The sequence below is a fragment of the Castanea sativa genome, chromosome 10 (assembly GCF_040712315.1).
Source record: "Castanea sativa cultivar Marrone di Chiusa Pesio chromosome 10, ASM4071231v1".
NCBI lineage: Eukaryota > Viridiplantae > Streptophyta > Magnoliopsida > Fagales > Fagaceae > Castanea > Castanea sativa.
In genome coordinates, this window is record NC_134022.1 from 29,711,587 (window position 1) to 29,729,998 (window position 18,412).

General features: G+C 34.6%; 1 protein-coding gene across 4 annotated transcripts; it reads left to right on the forward strand.

Moving 5' to 3' along the window:
- The first annotated feature begins 9,040 nt into the window (after positions 1-9,040).
- LOC142612725 (uncharacterized) lies at positions 9,041-15,751 on the forward strand. Of its 4 annotated transcripts, none has more exons than XM_075784860.1 (14): positions 9,055-9,520; positions 11,015-11,079; positions 11,547-11,655; positions 11,900-12,009; positions 12,101-12,169; positions 12,301-12,861; positions 13,020-13,549; positions 13,983-14,080; positions 14,356-14,435; positions 14,549-14,653; positions 14,746-14,885; positions 14,975-15,103; positions 15,194-15,346; positions 15,445-15,751. In XM_075784860.1, exons 1-14 carry the CDS (start codon positions 9,334-9,336, stop codon positions 15,581-15,583), a joined length of 2,475 nt encoding a protein of 824 aa, XP_075640975.1. In that variant the 5' UTR covers positions 9,055-9,333; the 3' UTR covers positions 15,584-15,751. The 4 variants fall into 4 exon arrangements, with proteins under 4 accessions (XP_075640978.1, XP_075640975.1, XP_075640977.1 ...); XM_075784861.1 differs by having other exon boundaries at positions 9,058-9,520; positions 13,983-14,047; XM_075784863.1 differs by lacking the exon at positions 15,445-15,751 and having other exon boundaries at positions 9,041-9,520; positions 15,007-15,103; positions 15,194-15,331.
- The last annotated feature ends 2,661 nt before the right edge of the window (positions 15,752-18,412 follow it).

Below are 18,412 nucleotides of genomic sequence, written 5' to 3' on the forward strand. Positions count from 1 at the left end.
AAGGTGGACGAAATCGTTATAAAGTCCACAAAGTGGACATGCACATTATCAAAGCAAACGAGTCTAAATCCATAAAGTGGATGACGCCGCAAAGTCCATAAAACCAACAGGTTCGGTACAATGCCCACTAACTGGACGAGTTCACTACAAAACCTTAAAAATGAATAAGTTTATAAAGCGGGCGAATAGTCAACTAAAAGAAAGATGACGTCCCCATTCACAAGTTGACGAGTTGAAATCAGTAGGAAGACGAGCCTAAGGAAAACATAGACAGACGATATCACCCTATTTCACCAAGCACCCTAGCATACGAATACAAGAAAAACACAAGCAATGCATATATATATATATATATATATATATATATATATATATATATATATATATATATATATATATATTGAAAGTGACGAGCACAAAATATTACAAATAAAGTAGTATTTTCTACAAGTAGAGCCCAAAAAATTGGCTTCAAACATTATGCAAACTACAAAAGGAAAATGCTTAAATTCATGAAGCTGGAGGATCTTGATGATTCCTGTCACCCTTAGCGAGAATAAGCTGAATGCCTGGAGTAGAAGGGTCTTCAGCATTGAGGTTGTCGCCTTGAGGGTTTGCTGACGGGGTCAAAGTAACGGACTTATCCACGGCTGGCTGGGCAAGAACGATGCTATCATCTTTCTGGCTCGCCTCATGTTTGTTAGCGTCGTCACTTTCTTCATAAACAGTGTCGCCCCCCAGAGTTGACGGTAGTGGCTCATCCATAGTAATCTTGGATAAATCCAAGTCGGGGTAAGCAGACTTGGCCTGTTTCAAATAGTCCTCAAATCTGTCACCATAGTAGATGGCACAAGCATCTATGAAGGATTACGAGTCCTTAAATTTCGTCACAGCGTCGTTTCTAGCCGTTTCCACTTGACTTAAAAGGGCCTTCGCTTCTTGTTCCAAATTCCTCTGATGACCCTCTTCTGCCAACTTTTCCTTTAACTCTTTCACCTCCGTACCAAGAATTTTGTTAGCCTCCTTGTATTGTTGTTGCCCATTGATCAGGTTCTTGATACGCGTATGCAGACGGGTAATCACCCCCTCTCCAGCAGCGCACTTATCTTGCAAAGCCTTCATTCGGACCATGGCCTACATAAAAACGACGTCAGCTTGCTGAAACTTGCCTACCATCAAGGAAAAGAAAGAAGCATACCCGAGCAAGATCAAACAGGCCTGACACCCCTAACTCTTCCGTCGTCTACTCAACACAGGGGTCCAGCTCTTCACTCTTTAAAATGGCCTCCACCACCTCCACGGCATAGTCTTTATGGGTGAGTAGATGACGGTCGGGTCCTTGGTTGACGGGGCTTGAGGCCGTCATAAGCCCTTTGCCTGCTCCGTGAAAAGGCTTAGGAGACGACAGCTTCCTTGGAGGTTTATCCCCAGGCGTCAGGGCTGCTTTCTTTCCAGGACGAGGGTCCTTCTCGTCAGCTTTCCTCTTAGTCGTCGTCTTCCCGACGACCTTAGGGGCTGACGAGGATGTCCCCTCCCCTTTTGTCTTCTTCTCCTCTTCCTTCTTCTTAGCTGCAGCAGCCCGTACTCTTTGCTTAGCTGCCTCCATTTCTGCAAGAGGCGAAGAATTAGGGAAAAATGACATAAAAGAAGAGACTGAAGAAATTGAAAAATACTCACGTCGACGAGAATAAGCGTTTAGCTTGCAAGCTTCTTCCGTTGGCTTCAGACCACCACAATATAAATGTAAAGCGTCAAGTGTGATCAGGTCCCGACACTTCCAATCGTCCAACGAGATGGCCGTCACTCGACGGATGAAATCCTCTTGTTCCGCGGTAATACGTGGACGAACGTTAGCTGAAAAGAAAAGCAGACGGAGTTAGGAGTCTCAAACAAATGAACTAAGTAAAGGAGTACACGAGATCAACCTCAGTCCCTGACATATGCCTAAGTATTGTCAAAACCATGAGGTATCGACTCCCACTCCTCTTGATGGCATACCCAATTCGTCCCCTCTACAAAAAAGTATCTGCCCTTCCACTTCCTATTCGAATCAGGCATATCTGATACCAATTTTAACTCATTCTTCCTTACTGCAAAATGATATATCCCCTTTGACGAGGAAATATGCTGGGGGCAGTAGCACCAAAAGAACTCGTCCAGGATTAACTGACGGTGTCCACCACTTAGACAACCCCACAAGATCTCGGCACCAATAAATATTCGCTAGGCGTTAGGGGCAATCTGGCTGACGGATATTCCCAAAAAATTAGCTAGCTGGTGATGTAATGCCGTCAGCGGTAACCTTAATCCTACCGCAAACATGGCATCATGCATGTCAACATCCGCGGTTCGTTCTAAATAACATCTCTCACCCTTCTCGGGGAGACGGATTGAGATGTCGTCCGGTATTTGATAACGTATTAAAGACATTGACAGACATCGACGGCAGGAATTCATTGACGGTCCAATTTGGGGGTAAAATGAAAGGACGGTCGTCCCCGGGGGCCCCTGAGGTGCTCTCTAAGACCTCCTCACCACCGTCGTCATTACCCCCAGCACCGGATCCCTCTCTTTCCTCTTCACCCGTCCTTTTTCCTCCGTCACGTAATCCTTCTTCCTCACTTTCATTGTCCTCGTCTTCACCCTCACTCACCTCACATTCACTACAACTCTCCACTTCCTCATTAGAAGAATGGGCTGACATTCCCCTCTCTGACGACCAGGAGAAGCCCTCATCGGGCCTACGACCTGATTGAAAGACTTCTTTGTAACCCCCTCCCTCGTGGATCGACTACTGTTCACTCGTCGCCTCTCTAGACATCTGACTACCTACAAGCGACAGATTCATTCTAAGAACCTAAGACAACGACTTCGCTATAGAAACTAAGCTAGAAAGACGAAATTAAAATGAAGAAAAGGAAAGAGAACTTACAAGTGAATCCTTGGCAAGAGACGCTCCTGTGAAAAGTGACGGCGTACGAGGTAACGAAGTCGTGAGACTGATGGACAAAGGAGATCAAAAAGCGACGGTCTCTCTCTCAATATCAGCAAAGGATGAAAAGCTGGAAATGAAAGAGGAAGGGGAAATATATATAGGCAATGGGGGCATGGAAGACAAAGCGACACGCTCTTCCAGACGCGGAGCCAATCAGCTCGTGCCACGTGTTCTGGCATTTAAAGAAGGCAGCTCGAGTTACCACGCATGAATGACCTTTCGACGATATTAACTCCATAACCCGTCAGCTATAACTAATGGAGTCATGGAGTAGGGGGCAGCTAATGAGGATAACTTTATAATTAACTCGTGACGAAATGAAAGGAGACGGATACAACGTTCCCGTTAGTTTTGCTCATTAAACCCTTTCTTGTAAAGTCCACAGCTCCATCTCATCATTGACGACACTAGGCTGAAGGGAGTGAGCTGATGACATCAAGCTGAAGGACGTGAGCCGACGACCTTACTGGGATCAATTATATACGTTGACGACCTTATGAAAAGGACGATTCAGCAGGCTAACGGGAATGAAGGCTGAAGAAGACAATTGAACCTCCGTCCATAACCTTGCTTGGTTCCCACGCAAACATGTGTAAGGAGAGTTCTTGCGCTACACGTTTAATCCTAATTAAAGAGACTCCTATAAGGAAAAGAGCTCTAAGAGATACTCAAAATCCTAGAGTTACTCTCCTAGAAGGAAAGTACTTCTTGGCCAAGGCGCAGGTTTCGACCCTACACTACTATAAATACCCCAAAGCCCTTATAAACCAAAGTACGCATAATTCACCCCAGCTCTGGCACTCTAGAGTTGTGAACAAAAGATTTCTCTAACTTAACCGTCGGAGGGTATTTGGCCGGTACCACACCGGTACTCCTCTTAAGGTCTTCAGCTTTCGTGTTATGCAGGTTCTTCATTGGGAGCACGTGACGACCACGTGGCTTACTGACGATTTTCAGCATTATCACCTAGCATTAAACACCCTCATTTAAACCCAAAATTTCAATTAATTCTTGCTTAATTAACTTTTGTCCAAACATGGTTTAAAAAAAAAAAAAAAAGCTTTTGTCCAAACATTCAACTAATACAAGATGTGGGGGGAAAAGGTTCAAGCTGAATTGGCACCTCCTCATGCACAAAGTGCTTGGGGGGTTTAGGAAGAAAATGGTTTAAACTGCGGAGTTAGCAGCATATTGTAATTATCTCTAAAAAAAATAATACAAGCATGGGTTCCACGTGTGTTTGAAGCACAGTAGAACTTTTTTTTTTTTTACCTCTTTACCTGCCATGTTAGAACGAGTCTAAATCTTCTGTCCTACTTTTCTTGCTCCACTCTATATTCCACCAACAAAAACTTGCCACGTGTTCACCTAATTAATTAAATACTATCATTATTGACTTATTAATGCTACCGTTATTAATTAATGGTAGTATTTAATTAATTAGGTGAACACGTGACAAATTTTTATTGATGAAGTATAGAGTGGAGTAGAAAAAGTAGGACAAAAGATTTAGACTCTGTTAGAACCCCTCTGGTGATATACTAATGACTAGATTGAATGTACCATTAATAATGATTGCATTTTTATGTTTTGAGATTTTTTCATTAAAGTGCAGATCAATGAGAGCATTCTCATCCAGCGTTTCAAAAGCACCAAAAATACAAAATAGATGTCCAAAAACACAAAATCTCATCAAAAACCACCCACGCCTAGTAATGTATAATACTAAATTTTATATAACATGCTATAGTGAACATGAAAATATTCATGTCCATGGCAGCTCATCTAAATCTTCTTCTTCTTAATTCAGTTCTCTCTTTTACCTACTTAAAACTCTATCTCACGATTCTCAAAAAAAAAAAAATTTAAAAAAAAATCCTTCTTACTCTCTATAAATTATTTTAATATGATATATTATTAAAGTGATTTTTTTAGAAACTATTAAAGTGATAATATCATATAAATAAAGTAAATTTTCAGCTATGCAAAATGCTTGCTTTTTTATTTATTTATTTAGCATTTCCAAGTGTGAATGTGTTTACACACGGTTAGCTTTTACCTTATTAATGTGTTGAAAATAAGTAGTGGACTTGACTTGTCAATTTTAAAATCTAGTGCTTGACTCGATCCTTATACATTTTAGACAATTGCTTATTGCCCCAAATTTATGTATATATATTAAAAAATATAATAAATATAAAATAAATTTCACATAAACTTACATTTTATTTTGGAAAAATGTTTATGTTTATATAAAATGAAAGAAATCATTAGTCTTTTATCATCTAAAAAAATCTATGTTTCTATCTCCCCATCAAAAAACTCTCTCTCTCTCTCTCTCTCTCTCTCTAAAATGTAACTCTCATAAATAGTGACCATTAAATTGACCACGTATACTTTCTCTTCCTCTAAAAACATTTATTGATAATCAATCATCATTAAGAAAGTCCTTGTCTCTCTTATTCATAAATTCATTATATTGAGACGTCATATTTAAATTAAATAAATTTGTTTTATTGTTTATATATTGTGCTTTATATACACAATAATGTGAATAACTATATTTAAATGTGAATGTTGAGACTATTAGATTTTTTTTTTTTTTATTTAGAATACTAAATATTTTTAACACACACACGGGAAAGCAGAGAAAGTTTTAAAAAAACTTACAGTGGTGTATATTCAAAAGGGCCTAAATCTTGAATATAATATGAATAACTATATTTAAATGTGAATGTTGAGACTATTAGACAATTATATATATATATATATATATATATATATATACATTTTTTTTAGAATACTAAATATTTTTATTATACAATTATATTGTTAAACAAAACTGTAATAGTTTATTGATAAATAAAATTTTATGGTTATACGAATTAATGTCATTTTTATTATGAAATTGATAGCTTAGATTTATTTTTTAGAACTAAAGTTTTAAAAGAATTCTTACAAATAGAAGACAAGAAATGCAATTGACATAATAAGTTATATAAAAGACTATGTTTTTGTTTAAACGCCTTTATTGCAACATTAGTTTATTAAAAATACTTGTTAAACTTGTTTTTGTAAAAAAAATTCAAAATTAAAATTATTAAAATCATATGGCAATTGTATTTTTAAAGAGATGAGAAGAATGGATTTTAAATAATAAAAAAAATTGATAATATAGGAAGTTAAATAAATATGATTTAACTTAAAGTCACTGTCTTTGGCCTCAAATCTTATTCACTTGCTTGAACCCAAAGAGAAGTCAATCAAAATTTAACTTTGGGACAAAACAACAAAAAAAGAGTACCTAAAAAATCTCATGAAGTGTACTTAACTGAACTATTATCCCAAAAGGGTACGTGCTAGAGGGTTTTGATTAATGAAAGGGGATAAAAATGCTTACACGACACTTCGTAAATCTTTGTTTATTCTGTATTTTTTTTTTCGAAGTTAAAGTGACACTTTAGTTAATGTTTATAAAATAATTCAATATCTTGTAAATACACAACTTCAATGGCAGTCTCACAAGCTACGCGACCCACACTGCCATACGTATACGTGACCCACTTCGCTTGGTCTCTTACTAATTACTTTTTTTTTTTTTAAAGCACTATGCTGTCTTTGTAGTTTGTACAAGCTGAAAATCAATATTGACTCTTAGGACTTGTTTGGGAGGAGAGAATGGAATGGAAATGAATAAAAAGAATAATTTTAGAATATTCTTCATTTTCCTTATTTGGAAGTTTTAATGGAGGGAATGGACTTCAATTTCCTTGTTTGGGAGTTTAAATGGGAGGGAATGGAATGGGTAGGAGGGAACACTCGTTTCTCTCTATTCTTTTAAAACCTCAAATTTTCATTCCCCCCGAAATTTGGAGGAATAGGAAGGAATGAAATTAGATTTAATGAATTTTTTACTAAAACTCCCAAAATACCCCTATATATTCAACTCTTTATTTTAAAATAGGGGTCTAATAGTTATTTTGTCATAAAATGATTCCATTCTATTCCCTCCATTTTACTCCCAAACAAAATTACTTACATTCCATTCATTTTCATTCCTTTATTTTAAAACACCCAATCAAGGTTACTTAATTTCATTTCATTTCATTCCATTCCTTTTCCATTCATTTTTCTTACTTAAATCCACTCAATTCCACTCCATTTCTTTCCATTCCTTTATGATCATTTCATTCCATTCCATTTCATTCCCTTATGAACTCTCAAACGAAGCCTTAGATTTGTATAAGCAGGTTGGAGAATCAAAGTGGTGACCTAGAAGAAAGACCAACTTTTCTTTTAAATAAATGAATTTTTTTTAGTCCAAAAAGATAGCTAAAATAAATAGAGAATATATTAGAGTCCTTCCTAAAAATTACAAACTATTTTTTTTTTTTAAAGCACGAGTCATCTAATCATATAAATATTTAAATTCTAAAACCAAATAAAAAGAATACAAATCTCATGAGGAGAAATATAGATACATAGGCTGATTGACTGTAGTTACACTGCTCTTAATAACATACGAGGAAGAAAAATAAATAGTGTAATAAAGAAGATAAATACTGTTTATTTGAGAACAGTTTATTTAGTTTTTTACTGATTTTTTTTTGAAAACGTATTAAAGTGAGGTTGAAAAAAATTTTAAAAATTTTAAAATGCAAAAAAAAAAAAAAAGTAAGATTTTTAAAAACTGTACGTAAACACGTTAAAAGCTAAGACTAATGAAAAATGTTGGAAGAAAGAGACTACCAAAATGCTAAACTTTTAGTCGGAAGGAAGAAACTACGAAATGTAAAAGCAAGAAGAAAAGATGAGGAAAAAAATCGTGTGGTCTGACTCTTCAGGTCAAGCCGACAAGGGGAGACACCAAACTGGAGTCTCCTCAACTTAAGTGGATCGAAGATGCTGGGAAACTGTCATGGTCTTGATTTGTGGAGGTGAAAAACGTGGATGAGGTGCTTGTGTTTCATTAAATTAATTAATAAAATATTAATATTTAATTATTTATCCAATTTTCTGGACAAGATTACATGGTAGAAATGAAATAGCATGAGATTTTTTTTATACTAGCTCCTATCTTTTTTTTTTTTTTTTATTACTATCTATCAGTGCGTTAACTGCCTTGTGCATGACTTTCATGTATTTAAGCTTCATTGATTTTCTGCTTTCATGTATTTGCTTCATTTTCAGCCACTTTTGTAACCTGCCTTCAATTCTCTCTTCTTCTTGCACAGTGTGATAAACCCATAATATGTGATGCTATTAATGAAGATCACTTAAAATACAAGGATTAAAATACAGTTTTAGTCCTTAAAGTTGGGTTTTTTTTCCTCTCACATATATATATATATATATATATATATATATATATATATATATATATATATATCAATATTTTAGGAGGTTGCACCTGCATAAAATGGAGATAAAATTTCTTATTTGAAACATGAAAGAAAAAGGTAGAATAATTCAAGAATGAATATATAAAAATTATAATCCAAATATTGGATACAAAAATGTTGACATGACCATTAGAAATTTTTATATACACACTGAATTCTATAATCATGCAAATACGAACAAACATTTGAATTACAATTAGACAAAAGTTATACAAAATAACAAAATTGAATATTACCCACTAATTGATTCTCCAAACCAATAAAAAAAAATTCGCCCACTAATCAAAATTTAATTAACTTTGGAACAAAACAACAACAAAAATAAGTACCTAAACAATCTGATGTTGTGTACTTAAGTGAACTATGATCCCAAAAGGGTGTAGGGGGGTTTTGATTAATGAAAAGCCGATATAAATGCTTTCACGACACTTCCTAAATCTTTGTTTAATTGTATTTTAATTTTTTCGAAGTTAAAGTGACACTTTAGTTCATGTTTATAAAAATAATTCAAATACCTTGTAAATACACAAATTCAATGGCAGTCTCACAAGGTAGCGTGACCCTCACTGCAATACGTGACCCATTTCTCTTTGTCTGCTCTCTCTTTGTGGTTTGTACAACATGAATTGCGGAGATCAATGTTGACCCTTATATTTGTGTATGACTTGGTTTCTCTCTCATCAACTCTCAATCCAACGGTTACCAACTATGGTTGCAACATTCCTTTTTGTCCCAAGACTACAAGGTCAATATTTCTCGTTAGTTCATAGACAAATCCTACAAACAAGTCTGCATGATAAGACCAAAGTTTACCATATACGTCTCTCATAAAATTTTCAGTTTCTTTTCCCAAACGGACTTTGAGTTTTTGCCTATAAAGTACAGAGACTCTCTCTGTTTTCCATATTAACAAAGTTCTTGAATTTGTGCTTGTTCATGAACTGTGGCAAAGAATATCCAATCATGGGATTTTCAATGAATGGTTTTTTTTTACTATTGTGCCTCTTAGCTTTATCTTCTTCTTCTCCTTCTTTTGGTGCCAGCTCTGAACAAATAGTGACAAACATGAGCTATGTTATATCTGCAACAAATCTCAAGCCTTACGACTGGCGTTACAGTAAAGGTTTGAGCTTATGATCATAAGTCTTTGCAGTCTTTTTCATTGTTTTCCTTGCTTGTCTTATTATGTCCAGGGACTGATTGATTGTTTCTGGGTTTGCTTTTAAAAAAATATATCAATGTTTTTAATGTGGGAGTCTTTAATTGTTGAAATTTATTTTTTGCTAAAGGGTCTTTGTTAAATTTTTAGTATCGTATGCTTTTAATTTGTATTAGATATTGGAGGAAGGTTTTAATGCAATATGAAAATACATATACCAAAATTTTAAGATATGACACTCCGTATCACCTATTTTTTGAATTATATTTGCCAGTAGAGTGTCATTTTTTATTGTTTGGGTGGGAAAGCGGAAGAGTATCATTTTTAGTCATTTGGAAGCAGAGTATCATTTATTGAAAATCGGTTATAAGCTTATAACAAAGTCTAATTTCGCTATATCTTAGGAGTATTAATGTATTTAGTGTAATTTACCTAAAATTTTTATAAAAAAGTTATGCTCTTTAATGTTCTCTATTCTTTCAATAGGATATATATAAAATATATGCATATTTCACTCTCATGGCATATAGAATCATAGATCCCAAACCACACTTTGAAACATTAAATGATATATATATATATACACACACACTATCGATGCCTTACAGCTTTTTTGAATGGTTGCTTCTATCTTGCACAGGCACATTGAAAGAATCGTTGAATTCAATGTTATAAAAACTAAAAAGAATAGAATAAGAAAGTAATAATCGTTTATGACCCAACCTAATCACATACTTTATTTTTTTTAACAATACCTAGTCACATACTTTAGAATGTTTTGCTTGTCAGCTTTTAGGAATTTCTGACCATGGGTCATATAACAAATTCTTAATGCCTTAGAGTCAAGTTCAATTTAATAATACTAAGTCATTAGCTGCCTTACTTTAACTCTTAAGAAGCACCACACATAATTATATAATTATAGATTTCTTGCGGCTAGTTTTGCTTCTTATATAACCAGTATAAGAATTTCTTAGCCACTACTATAAGAATTTAATTAATTATTTAGTGAAGAATGGTGAAGATGATGGGATAGATGGAATAGACTAGGCAGCATATTTGGTACAATCATTAATGTGATATGTAGGCAGGGGGAGTTAATGTCACTATTTCTTTGGTTATATGGAAATACAATGATATCGAAAGGAGTACCTACCTATCTTTTCTTTTTCCTTTTTGAGCAAGTGGAAGTATTAAGGATTTTCCTCTTGTTGCCCCATGCATTCTTCTTTTTCTTTTTTAAGAACAAAAGGAGGAAGAAAGAGTACAAATAATTCTTTTTCAGCAAGCTGTGCATTAAAAACATTACTAATTTCGATAATGTCTAAAAGGTCCTAGTATGATTTAGATCAACTTTTTCAAGATCTTCACTATTGTGAAAGCATATATATATTCAACCAGTAAAAAAATAAATATGCTTTGTATTTCAAAGTTTGACATAGGCTTTATTGGTTTCAGTTGAATTGCCACCTCCTCCTTTTTACGCGTCAGCATCTATTGAATTATCATCAAACGTCAACCTTGTGAGTATATTCAAATATCTCATGTAGTAAGAATGTTGCAAATCTATATAATCTATATAATATTTAAAAGCTGAAGTATAGTATTTATTATTACTACATACTTTTTAAGCCACATCAGCTTAGCATTTTGGTCTATTCGGTCTATTTCGGTGCATGGAAATTTGGGTTGAGAGTAATTATTATAAATCCGAATTTATTAAAAAATATAAATCTCAAACTCATTTTTCTAATTGTTTAGCGTCTTTATTCTGGGAATCAGCCTCCCAAAAAAACGGTAGTAAGGTTGTCTACCAATTATCTCTTCCAAACCCTACAAAAGTGAGAGTTTTGTGCATAGTGTACAACCTTTTTATTTAGTCTCTTTTGTTGAGTTATTAGAGTTTGCCCTATTGGAGGTCTAATGAGGCTTTACAAGGTTGTCTAACTTTTGATCCCTTTCTTGTTATGATTCATTCTTTTCATTGCAGAACCTTGAACATATAGACAAGTATCCTAAGATGAAGTTGCCAATCATATGCTTTCATTTTGGTGGTCCGCCTCTTCCAGACGTCTCAAATACTGCTATAGAAGATCTTGGTAAAAAAAACCATCTCATGATATGTAAATTCAATATCCATCCTTATTTAAAGTATTTCAAGGTACTATTGCATTAAGGAAAGTAAGTGATTCGGTGATAAACAGAAGGCTAGCAAATTGAAAGCTGCTGATAAATCAATTGTAATTATGAGCAAAATTCTAGTACATTTTTCATACTTCAAATATGTTAACAATTGCAGTTAGTAAGCTTCTTAGAACAACTCTTTATGTGTTTTTTTTTCAGTGCTAAATGACTTGCCTAGTGGCTCTGTTGGAGACATACAGAATCTTCAGAATGAAGAGCAATGCTATCCTTTGCAGGAAATGATGACATTCAAATTGTCGTCTCTGCAGGTTGTCCCTTTTTCAGTTTTGTGGTTGGATTTAAACTATTTTTGGCTGTAAATCTGCTTCCTTTATTAATGCATGAGGAGGTTCTATGTAGATCACACCCGGAGTTTACTATATTGGCTTGTTCAATGGCTTTGGACCTATTAGAACTCAATCAAAGATGGTATGTTTTTAGTACAAAAATGTTAGGCCTCTTGTACAAGCTATACATTAAAATGTTTAATACCATATATTTTTCATATTTGAAACTTAAGTTATTGAAGTTACTAATTAGTAATCGCTGCCTTATATTAGATAAATAGGGGCTCAGCATACTCTTTCACTGCAAATATCACTGTGGAGGGCTGCTTGAACCCTAGAATGTGGGGTGAATACTGTAATCGGGCAGTTGATGACCTTTCCATGGAGCAATCTAATGGGAGATATAATGAAATTGTGGAAAGCATTGCTTACAGGAATTATTCTAGGACTATATGCAGACAAAAATTTGATGTGGATGCCTACGCCTTGACTGTAATGGAGCCAGTAGAACAAGTGAGGATAACAGCGAAAAATATCAGTGAAGCTTCAAGGAACTCCCGTGAATTTTCCATAATGTTGTATGCTCGTTATAATGCACTTCCAGACAAAATTTCGCATGATTATACTACTGATATAAGTGAAGATCCTCTAGTCATCCAACTACCAAGGGCTGGTGTATGGTATTTTGCCATTGAACCAGTTTTTAAGTCAAATGTACAACAAGGAATGCAAAAAGGAAATATAGAACCTTGCTATTTGGTGGAATGGGAAGTAATCGCATGCATGCAAGAAAAGGCGGTATCAAATTGTACTTGGAAACAACACGTTCTTCAGGTTGTTAGTATGCTGTTTGTGTGCGTGCACCATCTTATGGATTCATCTACTCTTCCAACTTGGATTGTGCTTACTTATGTAGCCTACTTTGATAAAATGTGTTTGAAATCTATCGATTTGGATTAGGAAAATGACCATTTTTATATGCGTTGATGCAGGCAATTCCTTATCAAAACCAAATAGTTTATTTGCCGGACAGAGGAAATGTATCCTCAGAGTCAGTTGATTTCTATCTGGAACCCTACTTAAGCAAGTCTTCGTATGGGAATGGTCATGGATCAGATTATGGTTGGACTTATTTTCTTCTGTATACAGAACAAGGCACAGAAGGTTATAATACTCACATTCAACTCACATCAGACACAAAATTAAGTTATGGGTTATATGTTAGGTTTGGTGGATTACCTTCTCTTGACATGTGGGACTTTAGCTACTTGGACCAGACAAGCAACAGCAATAACAACTCCATGTTTAAATTGTATGATACAAGTCAAGAAGGAATCAACTTGTATATCTTATATCCCACTGCAGGACTTTGGATTATTGGGTTAAGGCATCCTGTTGATTTAAATAATCAGTCGAGCCCCCAAACCATGATGACAATCTCAACTGATAACTGCCCAAATCAATGCTCTGGTCAGGGGAAATGTGTGTTCAAAAAAGATTTAAGTGAATCAGCAGATTACAGGTTATTCATTTTCCCTCCTTTTCTTATTTTTTATATTTATTTTTATAAATCTTCTGTAGTTCCAAGTTATAGCTACAAAGGAGGATCTAGCATTTGTTTGTGGTCCGGATCTCTAAATAGTTGCAGAAAAATTTTAAAAATAATTCCAAGCTGCTTTTTAGATTATAAGATGTATGGTATATAAGAATATTAAATAGCCTATGTTTTATCCCGAATATAGTGAACAGTTCCCAAATCAGTTGAATGTCCTAGAATGAGACAGGCATGGCTTTCCATGAGTGATTTCATCATCAGCTTCTTGGATTTTGCCCATTAGTTTTAGGGTTTTTTTGTTGAACTGTAACACTAAGTATGCTAGTTATGTAAGTTGCTGAGGCAACTAGCTTAACTTTCCTGGATATCAATTAACCCCTTTTTAAAATGTTATTCTCAGCTACTGCTCCTGTGATAGAAACTATGGGGGATTTGACTGCAGTGTCACTCTATTATCAAAAGCAGGTTATTACACAGTACACTTTCTCTCTCTTCATGGTTAGATCCCATCTTTATTTTTAGCTTGTGCATAGTCATAATTAATTAATCATTTTGGCAAATAGTTCTCTTTCCTTTTACATTTAATTATGAATAAGCTATGTTGGCATGTTCATAATTGATGTTAATACTGTATCAATCTGAATGTGGTCTGTTATGCATCTTTCAACTCTTTTTTTTATGTAATGCGTGCAATGGATGGTCTATTAACTATAATATTTTCTGTACTTGGTTTATTACCTAAAGGCTAATGGATGGACTGAAATGTAATGTAGAGCGGAGATTGCAAATAATTTTTCTTATTGCATCAAATGCTGCAGCCTTACTTCCTGCATTTAAAGTCTTTCAACAGAAGGTAAGATCCAAGTCATGAGGGTCAGGTTCAAAACAAATGTAACTGAAAGCTACTCTTGTTGACAGTCTTCATATGCAAAGAAGATTTGATTTGTTGTGACTTGTGTCATGCAGGCATTCGCAGAATGGGTGATCTTCATGTCTAGTGGAATTTCAAGCGCACTGTATCATGCGTGTGATGTAGGTAGCTGGTGTGCTCTATCCTATAGTGTTCTACAGGTGCATGATCTGTTCAAACATCTTCCTTTGTTTTACTGTTCTTAAGACTTTGGTTTCAAGTTTTAACACTTTTACTGCGGCTTTGGTTTCAGTTTATGGATTTTTGGCTTTCTTTCTTGGCTGTGGTGAGCACTTTTGTATACCTAACCATTTTTAGTGAAACTGCAAAAAGGACAATCCATACAGCTGCAGCCATTATTACAGCACTCATAGCTGAAAGTGGTGCAACCAGGTATTGAACAAGATTGGCAAGTATATTTATGATTTTGGATGGTTCATTTAGCAGATATAAGTATATTTAACCATTCTAGAACCCTGCAGGTCCAATAATATTATAATTGTACTATCAATAGGTGCTTTGGCCTTTCTTGTTGGATGGTTGATACAACTATGCACTCAATGCAAATCATTTTCATTTCCAGTAGGATCCTCTTTAAAGATAACTGAAAGGTACACATTTTTATGCCCAACTTAGTCACAAAATGTTTATTTAGATAGCTATTTTATTAAAGGATAAAGTATAATTAATTTTCTTGGTAGATGGCAGAGTTCCAAAGACCAGTTGCTTGGTCTTATGATGGCAATCTATAGATACTTCCGCTGGGGCTACGTGCTTCTAGGTGTAATTGCAATGTCCATGGCTGCAATAAGCTGGATTAAGGAAGCGAGTGAAACTTATTGGATATGGCACAGGTACAAAATAATCCATAATTGTTGCACAACAATGATTCCCCACCCCCAAAAAAAAACTGTTTTCCCATGTTTTTTCTCTAATTGTGCCTTTTTTTCAGCATTTGGCACATTTCTATTTACACATCAGCCTTCTTCTTTATTTGCTCGAAAGCAAAGACTCAAAATGTTGACAATCAAGAAGCACCGGCTGCAGCATCGTATGAACTAACACGGCAGGAATCATTTGCTCGAGTTTGATAAACAAGGATAAAAAATGTTACAAAGAAAGATACAGAACCCCAAAAGAGTTGGGATCAGGGGGAGGGAAGAATAATAAGACTTCCTCATCCTGAATGATTTGTTTAAAGAATTGTCAATATATACATATATGAAAAAGTGAGGCTAGGAAATGCACAGATTAGACAATGAAGGCAATATCAGTTTTGATCATTTTTTTAACTACCTTTTTTGTAGTTTTACATGATTCATGTCTTTCCAAAATATATTGATTTGCTGGGAAATTGGTAGAAAATGTTATAATTGATGAATATGCAGTGTCTTTGTGGTAAATATCTTCACACTACATAAGCACAATTTCGGAGATCTATCATGTTGATGCAAATTTATTTGTTTTCTTGGCATTAATTCATAGGTATTTAGCAAAACAACATTATAGTATTTTTTGTTAATTATATATGATAAGATTTGGAACCTATGTCATCCATTTTATAATAATTGCTCTCTATCTTTAGGCCAAAACATCAATAGATTTCTTTTTTATTATTGGTTTTTTGGTACAAAGGTTTTTAAATATGTGAATGAAAAGGTTGGTTGGCCATGGTTTGTCCACATTTTAGTGGAGTAGCATGTCCCTTTGGACACAAAATCACAAATGCAACCTAACTCGCTGTGTGAGTAACAATGCAAATATGCAAGTATTTCAAGCACTTCCGTTGGTCCTTTTTTTTTTTTTTTTGGTTGAAAGATTCATCTAATCCAATTAGCCTTATTATTAGGAGTATGTATCTCATACACTTATTATATTGTGTCTCAAAGTATATGAGTCACAAACTGTGAGACATTTATTGCATGTAGCACATTCAAGAGATAGTACGGTAATAAGAGCTACATTGCATTCCATTATTAAATTGCCTTATGTTTTTATTTTTGTGGAGAACCAAATTATGTTAAGTTAGAATACTTGTTAAGGTAATATCGCACACCCTTGGTGCAATGGTCACTATACAAATATAAGTACTTGTGGGGTGTGGGAGGAGAGGGTAAAAGCTGGTATTCAAGCCTTTAGGAGAAAGCTTCAACCACATTTAATTTTAGTTTAAAATTTATACCTTGTATAAAAAAAAAAAAAAAGAATACTTATTATAGATGAACATTTTTTTTGAGGAAGTATTAAGGATGAACTTAAGAATTAAACTTGTAAAAAATTTCAAAGTGAAATATTCTTAACTTATTTATAATTGATAGAACAAATTTCTAGTTTGCATTTAGAAGTGTGTATGGGTTAGGTTTGGGATATTTTTCAATCTAACTTTGACTCTTTTTGGGATTGAAAATTTTCCAACTCAATTCAATCTAAAGTATGGTAGTTTTAAAAAAAATTAAAAATAAAATCCAATTTGTAGGAATTGAGTTGAGGAATCATCGCTTTATAGTCATTTTGTGAAGTGTAATTAAAGTTCTTTTTTATACAAGATAGAATTTCTACTTTATCATAATTTAAGTGTATATGTGTGTGAAGCTCCTTTCTGAAGACTTGAATCTCGACCTTTGTTCCTTACACCCTACAAGCATTTATACTTATGGAGTGACCACCACACCAAGGGTGTGCGGTGGTGTAATTAAAGTCATTAACTAATTGTCTTTTCATTAAACTAATTAAAGTCATTAATCAATAACAACTACAATTTACATATTTGTGTGTAATATTCTAACTTTGCCTGAATTAAGTCCCAAAAAACCAACAAAAAAAAAACAAATTAAACTCAAAGCACAAATTCCAAAAGTAAATGAAATTAACAAATTTAAAATAACACACGTGTGTTTTATCAACAAAAAAAAATGATAACACACATGTGTGTATATATAAATATAAAAGATACCTTTTCTTTTTGAACTTAACTTTTATGTGGTTTAAAAATTCTCTTATTTATAAAGTATAACTTCATTTAGAAATAAAGTTATAAATACTAAACAATAAATTTCACTTTAAATTCAGAAAGAGAATTCCTAAAATTTAGATTTATTTTTTAATTTTTTAAAGTTTATTATTTTTATTTGCATGAAAAATAAAAAATATTTTTTAAAATTATAATGTAAGCAAATTATTAATTTTTATCCAAAAAATAAAAGATTCCCCCGACTACACGGACGTAATATAGTTGACCTGAGAATAGGAATAGCAACGAGTCGGGTTCGGGCCGGGTTTTTGCATACCCGGACCCGACCCGCGGGCCAAGACCCGAAACCCGGACCCGGCCCGAATAATAATCGGGTTTTTTTCTCGGGGCCCAGACCTGCCCCGCGGGGCCCCGTTTAACTTATTGGGCCCAAATTTGGGCCAACCAAAAAAAAAATTGAAGCCCATTACCTCATTTTTGAAGCCCATTACTGTGAAAACCAGACATTCCACATCTGGTTTTCCAATCTAACATTGTGCTGTATTTAATTAATCAAGTCCTACTATCCTATATTACCAACAGTCCATATTCAAATCCCTTTTAACTCTTTTTTTTTTTTTTTTCACCGAGACCTTCTTTTACTCAATTGATATGCTTTCAACATTGAGGATTTAAATGGTACCTTTTGGCCGCGAGGCGAGGCGAGGCGAGAACTGCGGGCTGAGGGCTGAAGCGAGGCCGCAAGGCGAGAGGGCTGTGTGCTGAGGCAAGAGGGCGGCTGGCGAGAGGGCAGGGCTGAGTGTGAGAGAGGCGAGAGGGCAGGGCTGAGTGTGAGAGAGGCGGTTGGCTATGTGTGTGCAGTGAATAGAGAGTAGAGACTTAGGGTTCCAATAAATCAGAAAAAATATATATAAGGGGTATTTTAGTAATTTAATATACCGGGTATTTA

Coding starts and splice junctions, on each gene's coding strand:
- LOC142612725 (XM_075784860.1), top strand. CDS start 9,334: ATGAACTGTGGCAAAGAATATCCAATCATGGGATTTTCAATGAATGGT. Junction 11,656..11,899: donor TACTGCTATAGAAGATCTTG/GTAAAAAAAACC, acceptor TTTTTTTTTCAG/TGCTAAATGACTTGCCTAGT. Junction 14,654..14,745: donor TATCCTATAGTGTTCTACAG/GTGCATGATCTG, acceptor CTTTGGTTTCAG/TTTATGGATTTTTGGCTTTC.